Source organism: Ranitomeya imitator, chromosome 2, assembly GCF_032444005.1.
Source record: "Ranitomeya imitator isolate aRanImi1 chromosome 2, aRanImi1.pri, whole genome shotgun sequence".
NCBI classification, from domain to species: Eukaryota; Metazoa; Chordata; class Amphibia; order Anura; family Dendrobatidae; genus Ranitomeya; species Ranitomeya imitator.
This window is the reverse complement of record NC_091283.1, coordinates 643,451,959-643,471,629: the sequence shown is the minus strand read 5'-3', so window position 1 is coordinate 643,471,629 and position 19,671 is coordinate 643,451,959. Positions and strand designations below refer to the sequence as shown.

General features: G+C 42.8%; 1 protein-coding gene across 1 annotated transcript in view; it reads left to right on the top strand.

Moving 5' to 3' along the window:
• Window positions 1-18,857, top strand: part of LOC138667661 (membrane-spanning 4-domains subfamily A member 4D-like) — a 45,946-nt gene extending 27,089 nt beyond the window's left edge. The window contains exons 2-6 of the mRNA XM_069755786.1: window positions 1,592-1,702; window positions 3,495-3,551; window positions 5,594-5,716; window positions 14,156-14,278; window positions 17,484-18,857. Of these exons, the coding sequence (XP_069611887.1) occupies window positions 1,592-1,702; window positions 3,495-3,551; window positions 5,594-5,716; window positions 14,156-14,278; window positions 17,484-17,636 (567 nt within the window). The 3' untranslated portion in view covers window positions 17,637-18,857. The remainder of the gene's footprint in view (window positions 1-1,591; window positions 1,703-3,494; window positions 3,552-5,593; window positions 5,717-14,155; window positions 14,279-17,483) is intronic.
• The last annotated feature ends 814 nt before the right edge of the window (window positions 18,858-19,671 follow it).

Genomic DNA, 19,671 nt, shown 5'->3' with positions numbered 1-19,671 from the left:
GAGGTCAAGGGGAAAATAGTCCCGGAACCAAAGTAGTGTGGGGGAAGTCCCACGCGTATCGCTGCAAGATGCAGCTTCGTCAGGGGAAGTGCATACAGCCGCAGCGTTCAATCCGCAGCATCCAGAAGTTACAGCATAGAGGAGGGGATTTTATGAAATCCCGTCTCCACTATGCATGCGAACAAGCATCCGGCAGCCCTGCGTTAACAGACATGCGGCACATCTTTTTAGAACGCAGCATGTCTATTTACCTCGCAGGGACGCTCCGTCGCTGCAAGGTAAATAACAGGGTCCTATGTATAGGGTGCGGCGATTCCGGATGTGTGCAATGAACACATACGGAATCACCGCACATACAGAAGGGGGCGCCGCTTAGGGCGGAGCGGGTTTTCCGCTCCGTTCAAAGCACAGTCATTATGGAACATGGACACGCACCCTTAGGCCTCTTTCACATGTCCAGATAATTCCGGTACTGGAGAAATCGGTACCGGAATTATCCATGTCCGTGTGCTCACGTGGCACATCAGTGTGGCACACGAGCGGTAGCCGTGTGCCGCCCGTGTGCCGGTTGAGGACCACACGGACCGTGCAGGAGACAGCGCTACAGTTAAGTGCTGTCCCTGCTTTTGGTGCTGAAGCCGGCATTCATTCCTTCTCCCGAGCAGCGTTCGCTGGAGAGAAGGGATGAAAAATCAAGGTTTTTTTTTTTCACCACCTGCCTCCCATCCCCTGTGCGCCCCCCGCTTGCCGGGAAATACTCACCCAGATCCTGCGATGTATGCTCTCAGCGCCGGCAGCAGGTCCTGTGTGAGCGGTTACATGGTACCGCTCATTACAGTAATGAATATGCGCTATATTGGTGACTTACAAACTTATTTTTAAGGGAAAAAAATAAATTTTTCATTCCTTCTCTGCAGCGAACGCTGCTGGGGAGAAGGAATGAATGCAGGCTTCAGCACCACACGCAGGGGGGACAGCGCTTACTGTAGTGCTGTCTCTTCTACAGGCAGTACATGCACACGGAGGAGAGTACACACTGTTCTCCGTGTGCACGTGTGCTGCCCATACTGTGGTCCGTGCTGCCGGTAAAAAACGGACAAGTCTACGTGTTTTGCACACGGACACACAGTCCGTGTGAAAACATGCACATGTGCAGAAACACATAGATTCTAATGGGTCTACGTGTGTCAGTGTCTCCGGTATGTGAGAAAACTGTCACTCCACGTACCGGAGACACTGACGTGTGAAAGAGGCCTTAGATGTCCATACGGTTTGTGTACTGTTTCCTTTATCCTTCCTATGATATCATGTTGCTGGTTCTCCTTTGAGTACAGCTTATTCCTTGGGGGTTTCAGAGTTGAGACACATTGATGTTAGGTTTTCAGTGGGAGATCCTGCTTCAAATAATGGGTTTGTCAGTAACAGGTGACTCATTTTATTGCAAAGGAAAAAATTAAGACAATACTAAATGGTAGCCTAGCAATGGTCATTGGTTGAGTGTAGCAATGTATCAATCCCAGCTCCTAGCCAGACACATGGAAATTATGCTTGGTAGAATATGAAATCTAACGTTTTTTTTTTTTACTTTTAGATTGTGCTGATTTTGGCAGCCATACTGCAAGTTATGGTAGGGATTGGACTCATTTTCACCACATTTTCAGTTTCATTACCCAGTGGAATTCCGTTCTGGGGCCCAATCATTGTAAGTATGAAATTCTGAGTACTTTTTATCATGTGTGTCCTTGCCAGTGATTTAATCCTTATAGTGCCACTATTATCAATGAAAGCAAAATGTGCAGAATTCAGTTGTTGTTTTTTTTTACCTTAATGTATGTATTTGGGGCTACAAATAATTTTACAATTGGGTTTCATAAAAAATGTTTGCACTATTTGCTTTCTATAGCCTCTATGTTGCTTGTTGTTTTGCCGCACAATGAGTTAACTGACAATCCATGAGTCATCCCTTGAGTTTGTATCTCTTTTATCTGTGTTTTTCTGAGCTCCAATCAGCTGATTTATGACTACAGACCACATCAGAGTTGAATCTGCAAAAAAAAAGTCAAAAGCTGCAACATTTTTAATGAAACCCAAATACAAAAATGATTTTTAACCCCAAAAACATGTATTTAACCCCTTCACACCCGAACCTTCCTGACCAGACCAAATGTTACAATTCTGATCATTGTTAATTTATGTGCTAATAACTCTGGAAAGCTTCAAGTTATCCCAGTGATATGGAGACTGTTTTTTTTGTGACATATTGTCCATCATGTCCGTGATAAAACTAGGCTGACATTTTTTGCGTTTGTTTGTGAAAATGTCAGAAGTTTGGTGACAATTTTGAAAATTTCGCAATTTTCCAACCTTTAATTGTTATGCCCCTAGACTAGATCGTTATATTGCACAAAATAGTTAATAAATAACATTTACCACATGTCTACTTTACATCAGCATCATTTTTGAAAGACAGTTTATTTTAGTTAGAAGGGTAAAAAGTTGAGCAATGTCTTAATTTTGCAGCAGACTATACAAAGCCAACTTTTTTTTTAGGGAAGTGACTTTAAGGGGCTTATGTGATAGAAAATACCCAAAAGTGACACCATTTTAAAAACTACACCTCTCAAAGTACTCAAAAAACCACATCCAAGAAGTTTATTAATCCTTCAGGTGCTTCCCAGGAATTAAAGCAAACTTTTACTTTTTCCTACAAAAATGTTGACTGAGCCCCCAAATTAGCATTTTCACAAATTAACAGGAGGAAATGGACCATACTTATTGTAGTACAATTTCTAAGTACGTTGATACCCCATATGTGGAGGAAAACTACTGTTTGGGGGCATGGTAGGGCTCAGAAGGTAAGGGGCAACATTGGACTTTTGGAATGCAAATATTGGCTGCAATCGATAGTGGAAGCAATGTCGCGATTGGAAAGCCCATGATGTGCATAAACAGTGGAAACCCTAACACAAGAAAACAGGAGTACACCTGTGGAGATTGAACAAGGGTACCTGCACATCTGTACTTAGAGGTAATTTAACAGGATGGCCCAGCTCCTCTGCCTCCCTGCTTCCTGATTGACTGACAGTTCACATCAGTGAACCTGTGTGCTCAGCAAGCAGAGAAAGCATCGGAGGAACACAGGGACTGAACCTGGCCAGGTCGCTTCAGAGGAGTGCTTTCAAGCCCTACAGCAAAAAGCTCGTAAGCACTGTGCTCATTATCTAGAAGATGGGTCACCGCTGATAGAGAGGGTAATTTGCAAAGCTACTTGCTTTTCCAAGCACTTTCTAGTATTATCAGATGATAAGGCAACCCCTTTAAGGGACAATTTTTAGAGTTGGCACCTTTAAGTAGCATTTATTTCTCCTGTAACATATTACGTGACAGCTACATTTTTGCCTCACGCGCACATATAGAGATCCCCTATTCTGTATGTTGCTTTATGATGCCATTTTACAGTTTATTATATTTAATTACTAATATTCCTTTTTTAGTATATCATAGCAGGATCCCTGACAATAGCAGCTCAGGCTAAACCTAGCATCTGCCTGGTGAGTAAACTCATAAAGAGAGATATTTATTAGTTTTGCTATATTATTATACCGTTTTGCTCGGGGTCATACGTGATGCTGATCTGAGCAGCGTTTCTCGGCAGTTCTGATCTCTGTCCGTTGCTTTCAGGGTCTGTGATATGGAAACCAGAATCTTTACCAGAGATGTTTATCTGCCTTAAACCAGTGCAAAAATAATCACAATAGTCTCGTTTTTGCAATACACTTTGTTAAAGGGACACTGTCAGCACAGAATGACTGTTCAAACCAAGCACAGGTGCTCTATAAATCAGGGCGGGGCCAAACATTTAAACACACCTTCCCACTGACTAGTTTTCCCTGTAGCTCCTCTATCTACCTCCTCTTCTTTGATTGACAGCTTTGGCTTCATGGAGCCAAAGAAGGGTGGAGACAGATGTGAAACGAGCAATTTGGAAGGTACTTCAAGGTTTGACAAGTGCCTGTGCTAGGTTTGAACAGTCATTCTGTGCTGACAGAGTACTTTATATAAATTCTCGCACAATTAAAAAACATTTATCATCTACTTATTCATAACAACAATAAAAACAACAGGTATAATATAGTTATCTGTAAATGGAATAAATAAGAATGTCAGAGTTGGTGGTTTTTTTTTGGATATGTTATAAAAAAATATCTTTTCCTTATGAGAAGGCAAAATTGCACCTAAAAGAACACAGGTTGTCTCACAAAAAAATAACTCATAATCTAAAATTGTGGAAAAAAAACAAACAACATACATAGTTGTAAAGGCACAGATGATTGGCCTCGGGGAGACCAAAACATCCAACACCGCGGAGACACCATCACGTGTTTCTCAACGCAGTGATTCCAGAACACTGCCCCCATCCCTTATGGGAAATATGCAGATGCATGTAAAGAAGCTGCGGAGACACCATCACGTGTTTCTCGACGCAAGCAAAGAATAGATACATACATACATAGTTGACCATGGCAATGTGAAAAGGAACATTTCCATCAGCAAAAAGACTAAAAGTGTTATCAAGACTTAGGATGCAAGATTTGTGAATCCTCACATTGCATGCACTGCACTCTGTGACGATTCTCTGGTGCCGGTGGATTCTTATTTGACGGCAGGTATGCAATTTGCATACTTCTGGCCACATTCCAACGAGACGTGTCCTGCCTCGCTTAATAAAATCTTTTTGAGCAAGGCTTCACATGTCTAGTGGGCATGTGACCGCAAGTATGAAAATCACATACTTATGGTCACGTGCTCATCATTCTGGATGCCAGCACAGGAGAAGGTTAATAGTTGTAAATAGTTGTGTTATGCTGTTTTCATAACTCCTGTTGAAATAAATAGAAGCTACAGAAACATAGCACCACAAGCAATGAATCCTTAAGATGGGAATTTAATTTAGCCAAGTTCATAATTCTACAATCTCAGTTCTAAATGTGAATGAGACATGATGTCACTGTCAAGATATAGGCCTCGAGTGGTTTTCATCCCAGCCATAGCCAGAAATTGAAAACCCAAAGCTATGTATATGAAAAAAATACTAAAGGGAACCTGACAACCCAAAGGAAGCATGTATCAGACACCGGCTGCATGATTTCAGACATGTATGTTTAAATCTAAAAAACTTTGGTGTTTCAGAGAACATCCTTTAATAGCCACTGGTGACCGAGCCAGAAGATAAACTGGTCAGATAGGTGAGTCCCGGTGGCTTCTTTCCACCCGCTGCCCTCGAGTGACAGGTCTCTCCCTATACATGCGTGCAGAGAGAGACCTGCCAATCACTAGTAGTGGGCGTGGAGAAGCCATCAGGAACCAGCCTATCTCACTAGTCTCCTGTGCAGCTCGGTCCCCGGTGACTATTAAACTATGTTCTTCTCTGAAAAGCGACAGTGCTTCAGAGTTAAACATACATGGCTGAAATCGTACAGCCAGGGCCTGATACATGCTTCCTTTGGGTTGGCTTCCCATTAAAGAATAAAAATCATACAGTACATCAATATGCTGTTTTTTTTTATTACTTTTCCACTTTTTTCTTTTACAGATAAAAGGATCTCTGTCCATGAATATATTGACAATAACATTTAGTGTGATTGGACTAGTGCTGACATGCGTAGACCTGGGGATCATTTGGTGTTACCCAAGAAGATTGTGCCGCAGTAGAATTGTAAGTCCAAACTTTTGCTTTTGGAATCACTGGAATTGTTGTAGTTTGTCAGACCGTCAGCTTATTGTCCAGCCTAAAGTTACGTAGTAACTCGCTCAACTCGGAGGGGTCTTATGACGCTGGATCGAGGAGTTAGGGTATGTGCACACGTTGCAGATTTGCCTGTAGAATTTTCTGCAGATTCTGCATTTCTTGGCAGAAAACGCAGGTAAAAATCCACGCAGATTTGATGCATTTTTTATGCGTTTTTGATGTTGATTTTCATGCAGATTTTTATGCATTTTTGTAGGCTAAATAAAGATCTATTATTTAACAAAAAAAATAAGAATTGTGATGTCATTTCTTGTCCAACCTCTTCATTAAAGAATAATGTTTACACACACAGATAGATAGATCTATAGATAGATAATAGATAGATCTATAGATAGATGGATAGATATATTGATAGATTACACCAAGCCTGATGTTTAGTAATAAACATAATAAAATGGTACAGAGAGTTAAATATCTATAGATAGATTTATAGATAGATGGATAGATATATTGTTAGATAGAGAACACCAATCCCGATGTTTAGTAATAAACATAATAAAATGGTACATAGAGAGTTAAATAAAGACACACACACACAATCTGCATTAGGCCGGGGTCACACTTGCGAGAAACTCGTACGAGTCTTGCACCTCAGTACCCGTCACTGCTGCCAGCACTCCGGACCGGAGCTTTCAGCTACATAGAAATACATACAGCCGCACACTCCGGTCCTGAGTGCAGGTGGCAGTGCTGGGAATTGATGTGAGAGACTCGTGCGAGTTTCTCGCAAGTGTGACCCCGGCCTTAAAAGCAATATCTGTTTAATTAAAAAAAAAGTTGGAAAAAAATGGCGTGGGCTGTAAGATGCGCCAATTCCAGCACTTAGCCTCTCTCTTCCCACTGCCCTGTAGTGGTGGCATATGGGGTAATAGGGGGTTAATGTCACCTTTGTATTGTAAGGTGACATCAAGCTGGCTTAGTAATGGAGAAGTGTCAATAAGACACATATCCATTACTAATCCTATAGATGTTAGAGGGTTAGATAAAGACACAGGTAGAATAAAGTATTTTAATGAAATAAAACACAACACAGTTTTGCCATCTTTATTGTTATGCCTAATTCCTGTGACGCCCTCGATCTCCTGTAAAAAGAAAAAATAATCCAACACAAATACTCCCAGATCCGATGCAGTCCATTTAATAACGAGTGTTCGAAGACGATCTCCCCTATAGAGCTGTCACATTAGGAGATGTGACTGTTCTATAGGCCTCCAGTGACACAGTGACAGGACACAATGGCTCCTGCAGTGTTATCACTGAGGGTTCAATGAGTTCAGTCTCTCACTTTACAGCACTGCTGCATGAGAATTTTACCACGTAGTGATGCGGCAAGTGACAGTATGAACTCTGCTGAACTCGGTGGAAGGATACAGTGTGGAGGATTACCTGCAGTCATTGTATCAGCGAAGCCCCTGGAGAGCGGTCACATCTGCCAATGTGACTGCTCTCCACGGGGGGATCGTTGTGAGACACTCGTTATTATATGGATTTCATTGGATCAGGGAGTATACTGTTGGTTTATTATTTTTATTTTTTTACAGGTGATTGAGGGCTTCGGGGACTAGGTGTATGTTGAGTATATACTGTATGTTGTATGTACTGTATGTACGGTACTGTATGTTTATGTGTGTGTGTTATTTTTACACAGTAGCCGGATGATGGGACAGTAGTAGCTGTGTTAGCTGTCACTGTAGCAGGCATAGCTGGATGGGACTAGTAGTATCGGACGATGCCTGTCTACACACACACAGCCCCACACACACATGCACACACACACACAGCCCCACACCCCCGCGCATACAGATACACACAGATACACACAAACACCAGCACACAGACACGCACATCTTCTCCGAACACACAGTCTCCGCTCACACACATAGTCTCTGCTCACACTCCACCCACACACTCTTCCTCCTCCCTATCTGCAGCGTTTCTCGCACCCAACTCCGCAGCAAAACTGCAGATCTTTTTAAACCTGTGGTTTTGCTGCAGATTTGCCTGACTCAATGGTAGTCAATGAGTGCAGAAATGCTGCAGATCCGCAAAAAGAATTGACATGCTGCAGAAAATAAAACGCTGCAAATCCACACAAGTTTTTCCATAGCATGTGCACACCAATTGTCAATTTCTCAGTGACTAAGGCTGGTTTCACACTTGCGTTTTTGAACGCATGTGTTTTAAAAAAAAAAACGCATGGTGCAAAAACGCATGTAGATGCGTGTAAACACTGCGTTTTTTTGACACACGCGTTTAACGCATGCGTCAAAAAACGCAGCGTTTACACGCGTTTTTGCATGCGTTTGCGTTTTTTTGAGCATTCCCCCCCCCCCAAAAAAAAAAATGCAAAAAAAAAAGGTTACCAGACACAACCAATGGGAATAGAGAGGGCGTATATGATTGTCTCTCAATATATAGACCCTAGGGGTACAGAAATGTTCAGAGCTTGCTACTGTTTCCGGTGTCATGATGGATCTTTCAATGGAGAACTTTTATTTCAAACTGGAGTTCAGCTTCAACATTTTCCTTGCCTGTGTTTTTGCTTGGGAGCAAGACCGAAACCGCCAAAGATGGAGGAGACAGCGTCGGCGTTTTTGGAGGCACCCCATCATTGAAGTGCGTGAGAGCCGTGGAGCATATCACACGCTCTATGCGGAGCTGAATGCCAACCCGGAGAAATTCCAGGATTACACGAGAATGTCTCAAGAATCTTTCCGGGATTTACTGTCTTGTGTCGAAGGATCCATACGGCGACAGGACACACGGCTCCGTAGAGCGATTCCACCTGAGGAACGTCTGTTAGTGACATTACGGTACGTTCCAAAATTAAACCAATGACCGTCAAATTTTTGGTTATGACATGTTTTTTATGTTGTTTTTTTCTTTTCTTTTTTTTTTTAAACACACCATTAAAAGAGCCGATTTTAAATGTTTTTTTTTGTTTCTTTTTCTTCTAGATTTCTTGCTACAGGAGTTTATCTTCCCTCCACTTCCAATACCGCCTTGGAATCTCAACCCTGTCCGGAATTGTTATGGACACTTGTCGTGCGTTATGGAATGTACTCCGTGAGGAGTTTATACCAGTACCCACCGTGGACATGTGGCGGGAAATTTCTGAAAAATTTTTCAACGTGTGTGATTTCCCCAACTGTATAGGGGCGGTGGATGGAAAGCACATCCGCATTATAAAACCTGCCAGAACCGGATCTGAGTTTTTTAACTACAAAAAATATTTTTCGGTAGTTCTCATGGCAATAGCGGATGCGGAGTGTCGCTTCATCGCCATGGACATTGGAGCTTTTGGCCGTGGCAATGATTCCCATACTTTTAAGAGCTCGGATATGGGCCGTCGTGTGTATGGCAACAATTTTAATTTTCCCACTCCACAGCTTCTCCCCAACACTCAAGGCCCACCGCTGCCATTTGTTATGGTTGGGGATGAGGCCTTCCAGATGTGTGAAAATCTCCTGAAGCCATATTCTAGTAGGGACTTGGACCACACTAGAAGAATATTCAACTACAGACTGACCAGGGCCAGAAGAACCGTAGAGTGCACCTTTGGCATTCTGGTTGCTAAATGGCGCATTCTTGCAACTGCCATCAATCTAAAAGTGGAAACAGTGGACGAGGTGGTCAAAGCCTGTGTGGTTCTACACAATTACCTCATTGCTAAGGAGCGACCACACATTGAACTTGATGAACCAGTTTCACACCCATTGCCTGATTTTCAGCATCACCCGATGCGGTCAACTGCAGCCGTTGGTCTTATGCGGGACCAATTTGCGGCCTATTTTGTGTCCGATATTGGACGGGTGTCATGGCAGGACAATGTTGTTTAAATGTCCTGTTGTATGTTTATCTTTACAAATTATTAAATACTGATACAAATTTTAAAAATTAATAAACTTGAGTGTTGGTTGTGTTAATCATGTCTCCTATCTTTTTCCTCTATAAACAAAGGTTGACCACAGATGGGCAGTAGATATGTATATCATATTTTGTAATCCAAAACCAGGAGTGGGTGATAGATGATGAGGTAATTTTTTTTTTTTTTATCATAATTGACCTCTTGTTGCACTCCCTATTTTGGTTTACAAATAATGATCTAAAACACTGGCCGCATACTTCTAATAATGGCAACCATGTTGATTTATTGGTAACCATGTTGATTTATTGGTAATCTTCTTGACGTCATTGCGTCAAGACTGTCACGCTCTCTATACCCATCAAGTCAAGTGTAAGAAATAATGAATTCATGATAAACATATACATGCTCATGAATTCACAATTTCTTACACCTGGCCAGGTGAGCATAGATATGTAGCGTGTGACAACCATTGTCCCATCAGTTTGACAACCATTGTCACATAATGTGCTATATAAATAAGAGAATATGGTGAATATACAAGGCAGTAATCAACTCAATAGGTCAGGTGTCTATTTTGACATCTGACCAGTTCAGTTGAGTACTGAACTTGATTTCCACCATTTTCTCTTTGTACAGTGACACTACACTAGGTACAATAATAAGAGTATGGAAATAACTAATATTTTTTTGGCCAACTCATATCTGTATACTGAAGAAACACATATAGATGTTGTCTTGTATTTTATACTACTGGAGATAAGTTTTGGCCAAAAGAATAAGTGTGTGGCGAAGTTTATTGGTGTGTATTGAGAGCGGTGAAAGACACAATAAACCAAGCATAATTGTTGCAAATAAACTTTTTTTTTATTGAGTTTTAACAACCAAATTTATTTTTTGGTACCGCGACGGGTTGTACCGCGACGGCTTGGGGTAGAGTGACGTAACCGGGGGGTGTTGAGAACTGAAGCCTGGCTCTCCGTGGCGGAGGCAGAGGTGGCAGGAGAAGGGGCAATAAAACTGGAAGGGTCTGGAAGTTCGGGGATGGGGCTTAAAACATGAGGGGCTTGAGACACACTGGAAGGGTGAGACACAACAGACAATACAGACACATTGGTAGGTGATGGGGGAGGAATACTCATAGTTTTTTGTTTTTTTGTGTTTTGGGGGTTTTATTTTGGATTTTTTTTGTAGGGGGATGTCTTCTTTGGCTAATTGGATGTTGAGTGTTGGCGGGAGACACGTCAGGATCCGGCTCCACAATAACACAGTCCGTCTCCATTGTGGAGCGCTCGGCAACGTCAGAGTCCAACTGCATCACAGTGGGGGGGAAAGATAAAGCCCTGCCAGGGTCCTGGTGCCTCGTTGGGGGGGGGGGGGGACATAAAACCCTCCCAGGGTCCTGGTGCATTGTTTGGGGGGGAACATTAAACCCTCCCAGGGTCCTGGTGCATCGTTGGGGGGGGGGGGGGGGAACATAAGCCCATACCAGGGTCCTGGTGCATCGTTGGGGGGGGGGGGGACCTAAACCCCTCCCAGGGTCCTGCTGCATTGCTGGTGGGGGGAACATAAAGCCCTGGCAGGGTCCTGCGGCATCGGGGTGGGTCCTGCCCGGAAAGCCATGGCTTGGTCCTGCTGCATCGTGGGGGGGCCGGTGCGATACGCCATGCCTGGGTCCTGCTGCATGGGGGTGGGGGCCGTCCTATACACCTGGTCCGGGTCCTGCTGCATCGGGGGGTGTCCTGCCCGGAAAGCAATGCCTCGGTCCTGCTGCATCGGGGGGGGGGGGCCAGTCCGATATGCCATGCCTGGGTCCTGCTGCATCGGGAGGGGGCCGGGCCGATAAGCCACGCCAGGGTCCTGCATCATCGTGGTGTCAGCGGAGGAGGTCCAAGCCGGAGCAGCGGTTGTCACGGTGGTGGCGGTGGGATGTCCAACAGAACTCGTCATCGTGTTGGCGCTGTAGTGGAGTACACCTGTGGAGGGAATAGAGGTGGCCGTGCAGTGGTATGCAGCAGAGGTAGGAATGGTGGTTAATCGTGACAGTGACGGCACAGTTGGATATGCCGCCACATTACGACTCTAACTCTGCTGCATAGCCTGCACAAAAGCAACATTGCAGGCCTGCATCACACTCAGCTGGAGATCAGGGCTAAGGTGTTCCGATATGCCCTGTTGTATTTGATTAAAAAAATGATGAGCTGGCTTCTGGAGGTCGGCTTTAACTTGATCAATGCTTTTGGCAACATCCTGGATGCGGCAATCTAAGAGATTATGGGACACATCCATTCTGTCACCTAAAGCCTTGATTGCTTCGTGTAAAACCGAGCTCAAGTGCAAAAACTCGGGCATGAGGGACCTATCCGAAGCCCTCTGTTGCTGCCGGGATGAGCCCGCAAAAATGGGTGCAGTGAAAGAGGACTGTGAAAGGGGAAGACCTGATGGGCCAGCCCCCTGGTCTCCAGTGAGTGTGGAAGACCCACCTGCTGCTGCGCTGCTGGATGGCTGGGACGGGTCCGTGGCTGCCAGCTGAAGGACCGCTCCAGAACCTGTTGCGACAGTCGTGCAGTGTGTGCTGTGAAAAAAGAACACAGAAAATTAATACCAAAATATAACAAGACGGTACATCCTGTGGAATTTAAAATTACAGGTTATGTCAATGCAATACAACCGAAAGCATGTGAGAAATACTTACGTTCTCATGAGAAGGACCGGTCTTAAAAAGGCCAGCACACGGTGGTATTTGTAGAGCCGGTGCCTTGCTCCGGAACCACTAGCTGCACTCTTCTCTGCACGAAGGTCCTTGTTGAAGCGGTCCTTCATGGAACGCCAACGTGTTCTTATTTTGTCCACTGTGAAATAACAAAAACATATAATGGTCAGAAAAAGTACTTTTGGCCGTGCTCTCTTGACTGTGTGTGATGACAGAAACTCCAAAAAGTTTCTTTCATCACACACAGTCAAGAGAGCCCGGCCAAGGTTTCTGCTGCTTCACACTGCAGTGCAATACTTACCAAATGCATTACGGACCCGTGGCGGGGCATTCTCCCAGCCATCCCACAACGCTTGGGCCAGCTCACTCCACAACCGACGGAGCGTACTGTGGATCCCGGCCGTCCCACAACGGGACTCGCTCCTGGACCAGGGTGATCAGGAGGTCATTATCGATCCAGTCATCGTCCCGTTGTGAAACCTAAAAGTAAAAGAAAATCATATAAGTTTGCTCAATCACATTGGGAAACAAGAAAAAAAAAGAAGATGAGAAAGGGCAGGAATATGAAAGTCAACTTTCAGAAAAGGATCATACAAGAAAAATTAAAAGAAAATCAAGGGTACAGAAAGGAAGATTCAAGAATATTACAATGAGGACAGTCTGCCTTGTATACATACCCGCTGACGTCTTCCCACCGGACCTTGACTCCGCTGCTCCCTCCCTCTCTGTCCCTCAGTTGAAGTGCTCTATAAAAAAAAAAAAAAATCAAATTGTCTCATGTGTCGATGTGACAGTCAATACTTACCAAGCTGAAGGACAAAAAACTAACCTCACTGACATGATCCACTTCTGACTGACGTGGCTCAAACTCCTCATCAGATGAAGACTCCGCAGAAGACAGTCTGATGCATGTTGAAATAAAAAAAAGAAGAAATTAGGACATGTAGATCCAAAAAATAAAAAATAAATGCATTGGCTAGGATATACTCACATTGCTCTGGGTCTTGTCCACCAATGCGTCCGAGCAGGGTCTTGTCTTCTTTGGAGTCTGATGAGAAGTGACCAAAAACTTCCCCCAACCTTCCTTTTATAACCCTGCTGCTATGGGGGAGGCTTATCAGTGTCTAGACAACCTTATGTACAGTCTATTCAACCTTTGTTTAAAAAAACGCATGCGTCAAAAAAACGCATGCAAACGCATGTACAAAAAAAGCATGCATCCCCATTGACGCCAATGTATTTTTGGTCCAAAAAAAACGCATGATAACGCATTCGTTTTTTTGTGTCCAAAAAACGCCTCAAAAATACTACAAGTTGCATTTTTGAAAATGAACGCATGCAGTAAAAAAACGCATGCGATTGAAAACGCGACCAAACGCGTACACAAAAAAACGCATGCGTTTTCAATGTTAAGTATAGGAAAAAAACGCATGCGTTTTTTTGTGCAAAAAATGCTGCAGACAAAAACGCAAGTGTGAAACCACCCTAACATTGCTTGTGCTCTACACTGCGGATTTGATGCGCCTCCAAAAACACTGCGGAAACGCATCAAAATCTGCAACGTGTGCCCATAGCCTTAAGTACTATCTAATTTTCTTATTTGACCTGATAGGCCACTTTAATAAACTTGAAAACCCTTGTAAGCTAGAGTTGGGATCTGACTATTTAGGATATTGCTGCAGACAACTGCATCTTGTGAGATATTTTCATAATGACATGTTATCATTATGTCAGGTTTCTCATTCATCATGTTTTTTTTTTTTAACAGATTGGAGGATATTTAATTGACTCAGTTCTTATTGTGACAAATCTTCTGCTGTTCTGCTTGTCAATTTCCTTGTCAGTCTTTGGATGTCGCGCTTTAAATCATGCATCTTCTATAGTTCCTCAGGTAAGGAGCTCTAGCATTCTGCCTCCAACCACCTTTCTGCTTTCTTCTCATGTCTTATTCAGCTACTTTCATGGAGGACGTTTGTCTAAGAATCTTAAAAATGAACCACAGGCATCACTGTTGTCTTTGAGTAGATTTTTCCTCTCTAAATAGGATATGGTTCATTCTAAAGAATTGTTTTTTAAGTAAAAAATTTAATAAGAATCTAAAAAGTACACACAGATTCACTGTTAAAGGGGTGGTTTAAAGCCCAAATAATATTCCCCCTAAATCTCTACCTGTTTAGTGCCATAATCTAAACTGTTTTCTAATATAGTTGAATTAAAAATTCCATATCCTTCCCTAAATGCTCTAACTGCTTTTCTATTTTTTCACTTCCTTTTTTATGATGATTCGTTGGGAAATCCCAGTTCATGCTGGGATACTCAAAATGAAACATTATCAGGAGGCATAGGCTGCAGTTATGCTCTTTTCAGGTGCGGGGCTGGTTGCAGCGCGATGTGCACAATGATAGCGCTCTTTGTTGTCTGTTGTTTTCAGATCAGGAATAATGGGACGACAAAAGAGTAAGATAAGAGCAATGTAAGAATATCTGGCGTGTAGAGACCCAGGGCCAGCTCCAGGTTTTCATGGGCCCTGGGCGAAAGAGTCCCAGTGGGCCCCTTTAACACATACCACAATTCATAATGCACTGAAACGGCAGAGAAGTAAAGGTATAGTACAATGCCAAAGATTTCACTTACTTCTTACATTACATGAGTGATATCTATTGTACATTCTACATTAGCTCAGAAACCGGACAGTATAGTCCTCTATACAGAATAATGAGCCCCATATATTGCTCCAAACAGAATAATGAGCCCCATATATTGCCCCATACAGTATAATGGCCCCATACAGTACAATGCGCACCACATAGTCCTCTATACAGATTAATGAGCCCCATATATTGCTCCAAAGAGAATAATGAGCCTCATATAATGCTCCATACAGTATAATGGGCACCACAGAGTACTCCATACGGAATGAGCTGCATATATTGCTCCATACGGAATTGACCCCATATAATGCTCCATACAGTATAGTGAGTCACATATAATTCTCCATACAGTATATGATGGGCCCCATCTATTGCTTCATATATCATGGGCCTCATATAATACTCCATACAGCATGGGCCCCATATAATGCTCCAAAAATTGGCCCCATAAGATGCTCCATGTATAATGGGCCCCATATAATGCTCCATATATAATTGGCCATATAAAATACTCCATATATAATTAGTCCCATAAGATGCTTCATATATTATTGGCTCCATATACTGCTCCATATGTAATTGGCCCCATATACTGCTCCATATTGAATTGGCCCCATAAGATGCTCCATATTAAATTGGCCCCATATAATGCTCCCTATAGAATTGGCTTCATAAGATGCTCCCTATATTATTGGCCTCATAAGATGCTCCATATAGAATTAGCCCCAAATAATGCTACATATATGGCCCCTTTCTGATGGTCCCCATATATTGCTCCAAATATAAAAAAAAATGAAATACTCACCTCTCATTGCTTGACACTGCTCTGGACTCCTCAGCGTCGGCGTCTTCCTGCTCTCTGTGCTGCGACTGCTCAGGCAGAGGGTGCACACTGGTGACATCATCGCGCCCTCTGACCTGAACGTCACAGTCAGAGGATGGAAGACGCTGCAGCGCTGGAACCGGGAGAGGTAAGTATCGCAAGTGCCGGGACCCGGAGCAGGCGGGGGGTCCACTCGTGGGGGTCGGCACTATAACGCGCCAGTGTCCCCGATGGCGAGTGGGCCCCCTGCCTGCTCAGGGCCTCGGCACTTGCCCGGGTGCGCCGGGTGATGACGCCGGCCCTGTAGAGACCAATGCTGCCTTCACAAGTGACGTGACTGGTGCCTACATTCCGGATATTCTGACCACGCGCTGTTTCCAGCTTGTTACTGATGCCAGCGAGAGAGCGAGCGCTATGCTATCATTGTGCACTTCGCACAGTGCTCATCATGTAGTAACTAGCTCAACTCCTGAAAGAAGCATCACAGATGACACTTCATTTCAGTGAAGGGGGCAGAGGCTGCAGCAGTGACTTCTTTCTGTGACCCCTGATGATGCTTCGTTTAAGTATCTCAGCATGCACTTCGATTCTTAAATGAAGCATCATCAAAAAGGAAGTGAAAATAAAATAGAAAAGCACTTTGATAGTGTCGTTTGGGAAGAATAAGGCTGCTTTCACACATCAATTTTTTTTGCTGTCAGGCATAATCCGGCGAATTATAGAAAAAATGGATCCTTTGCAAAATGTGAAAAACTGATGCAAAGGATCCGGTTTTTTCTGCCGGATCCGAGTATATGGATCTGCCGACTATTTTTCGAATCTGGGGAGGAGAGGGATTTGTTTTAACAAAAACTAATCCATTACCGGGTTCCTTCATTTGACCTCACATTTCTTCCATTTTTCGCCACATCCATCGCTGTCCGTTTTTTTGACAGACAAAAAAAACGTTCCTATGTCCGTTTTTTCCTGCTGCTATAAAACGAATTTTCGATGGATCTCTCAAAAAAAAGTTGAAACTTTATGCCATCCGTCACAATCTGGTGCTAATATAAGTCTATGAGAAAAAAACGGATCCGGCGGCTACCATTGCCGGATCCGTTTTTTGCAAAATTCGACGGATTGTGCCTGACGGCAAAAAACTGGTGTGTGAAAGCAGCCTTACCTAGTGCATGGTGGTGGTGTAATCATGTAATGACAGATTTACTTGGTGGGTTTGCTCACATTGTTGTATAACATGGCCAAGTGCTATCAAATGTTTTGAGAAAACAATCTCAACACGCCGTGAGTGCATCTGATAATAATCGGATCACGCGGACCCATACAAGTCTATGGATGAGTGTAAAAGATCGGACTGCACTCAGATGACCTAACACAGATGTATCCGCACAGACAAAATGGAGAAGATGTATAAATTAAATTCTCCATCTTCTCCACACCTGTGCAGAGGATCAAGCTCAGATGACTTGAGGATCAAACTCTGACAGACGTTGTGACAAGTGTCATTGGCATAATCGGCCAGATTTTCTCATATGAAAGAATGTCAGTGTGAGTGACCCCTAAATTTTTAGTGTTAGCAAACTAGAAAATAATACATTCTAATTTTATTTTTTTAATTTTCTTAGGTGTTTGTGATACAGAATGATGTTGTCATTTCAATGCCCCCATCTGTATTTTCTACTTCAGCCCCAACATTTCCTCAGACACAACCACCACCACCTGCATCACCTCCTCCTTACACGGACCAAATAGAAAACAATGGGAAGCAAACTGCATAATCCTCAATATAAAAATTGCTTGACTCTTCATGTATATTAGAGGATATTTCATTGTAATGTAAAATATTATTTCTTTAGACCCAAAAACTTGTACAGGAGATTACGTACTCAAGGTTTCCATTACTTTTTATAAGTGCAGTAGAGTAATTGTAAAGTGCTGCGGAATATGTTGGCGCTATATAAATAAAAATTATTATTATTATTATTAGAGTACTTTATTCTGTTGTCAAAGCCAATGGAAACATGACCGAATTTCATTAAATGCAATTTTCATGCAATGGCATGTAGTCAGCTGCAGCTTTTCACCTTACTCGCTTTTGGGAGCATTGGATACTAGTAGTGTATAATCGGGTCCTTTCGTCAAACTCAATCTGACAGGTGCCCCGCCCCTATCAAAGTGTATCAAAGTGTGTAACCCCTCCCCTCCCCTTGTCTGACGGCTGGTATTCAGCTGTCCCTCCTTGTTTGATTTCCCCCTTTTGATATCGTTTGATATACTTTAATTTGTTGCAGTTTGATATTATTCACGTATTTTGTTTTTATACGTAGCTCGAGTTTGATTCTGTAAGCTGTGTTTTATTCACAGTGTATCCATATAGTTCAGAACTTAAAGCTGTTTATTTGTGTCTCTACACGTATTTGTTTTATATTTTTATACGTAGCTCGAGTTTGATTCTGTTAGCTGTGTTTTATTCATAGTGTATCCATATAGTTCAGAACTTATAACACACAAAGCTGTTTATTTGTGGCTCTACTGAACACTAGTACTAAATGGTGAACATTAACTAAATGTTTATTTTCACAAACAGAAAAACTGCTATGGGTCAGAGGTTTATAACACCTAGGCCAATTGTTGTTGTATTTGCTTTCCCAATAAATGCTTATTTACACAAAACGAAAAGACAAGAAAAGTTATTGTGTCCTGTAGATGGCATCTGAGAAGTTATTTGTGTTTCAGCTGTGTTATCTGAGGGTCAGATATTTTTGTACAAATTCAGGGGCATTGTAAGCTGTGTTTATTCACAGTGCACCAGATTTTCTCCTTGTGTCTGTATATATATACAACACACGCAAGTAAGAAGCGGTGTGTTTTATATGAATAAAAAACCAAAGACACGATATTGTAAAAATGTAAAAAAAAATTTATTTCTCACAATAAAACAGCATCTCAAAGACATTTCAATACTATAAAAATTCTTACAGAATATAAAAATGGTTTACTGGCAGTACTATACTGCGACTGGCTTATTTTTGTACAAATTCAGGCTGTTTGCTGATCCCCTTTCTGTATTTGGAAACCGTGCAATATATCTTTATAGAAATAACACTTCTGCACCCACGGGCGCTTCTTAGCCAACCAGGCATCCGGTACTCATCAGGCACTGTGAAATAATGCAAAAATACATCTGTGTGCGGCTGGCTGCATCAACATTTTGCTATTATAAGTTTATGGTTTGTAAAGAACACGCATCACATACAGAACACACACACACACACACACACACATACACAACACGCACATATGAAAAATGACAATCATTGTATGTGATTTAAAAGACTTTAGTTAGATTTATCAGGTGTGTTCTAGTTTGAAAGCCCGCAGTTCCGCGGTAATGTCAGGTGTTGGACATGCATTTAACAGTCTTTCATATGTATCGCAGAAAGATTTTAGTTCCATCTGTGCGAGTTTGCTTTGAGCGTGCTGCGCAGACATGTCAGTAAACATTTTGACATGGGCAGCATCCCACGAAGGACGACCTGTGTAAGGTGTATGTACAGCAACTTTCTGCTTTCTACCTACACGGCGCCGGGAGACGGCGCGTTTCTTTAGAGGTAATACAGGGGCAAAAACGCTAGAAGAGCCTGCAAGAGCAGTATCTGCAGATTGCACAGTCTGGCACACAGGTATATTGAGGGGCTCTATGGGTGACCACATACCCTCGGAGAGCTGTTCAATTGTTTTCAGGAGTAACTTGTGGTATGGCGTCTGGGCTATTGGAGGACCGTGTTATGCGGGGCCTAGCGTTCTGCGCTG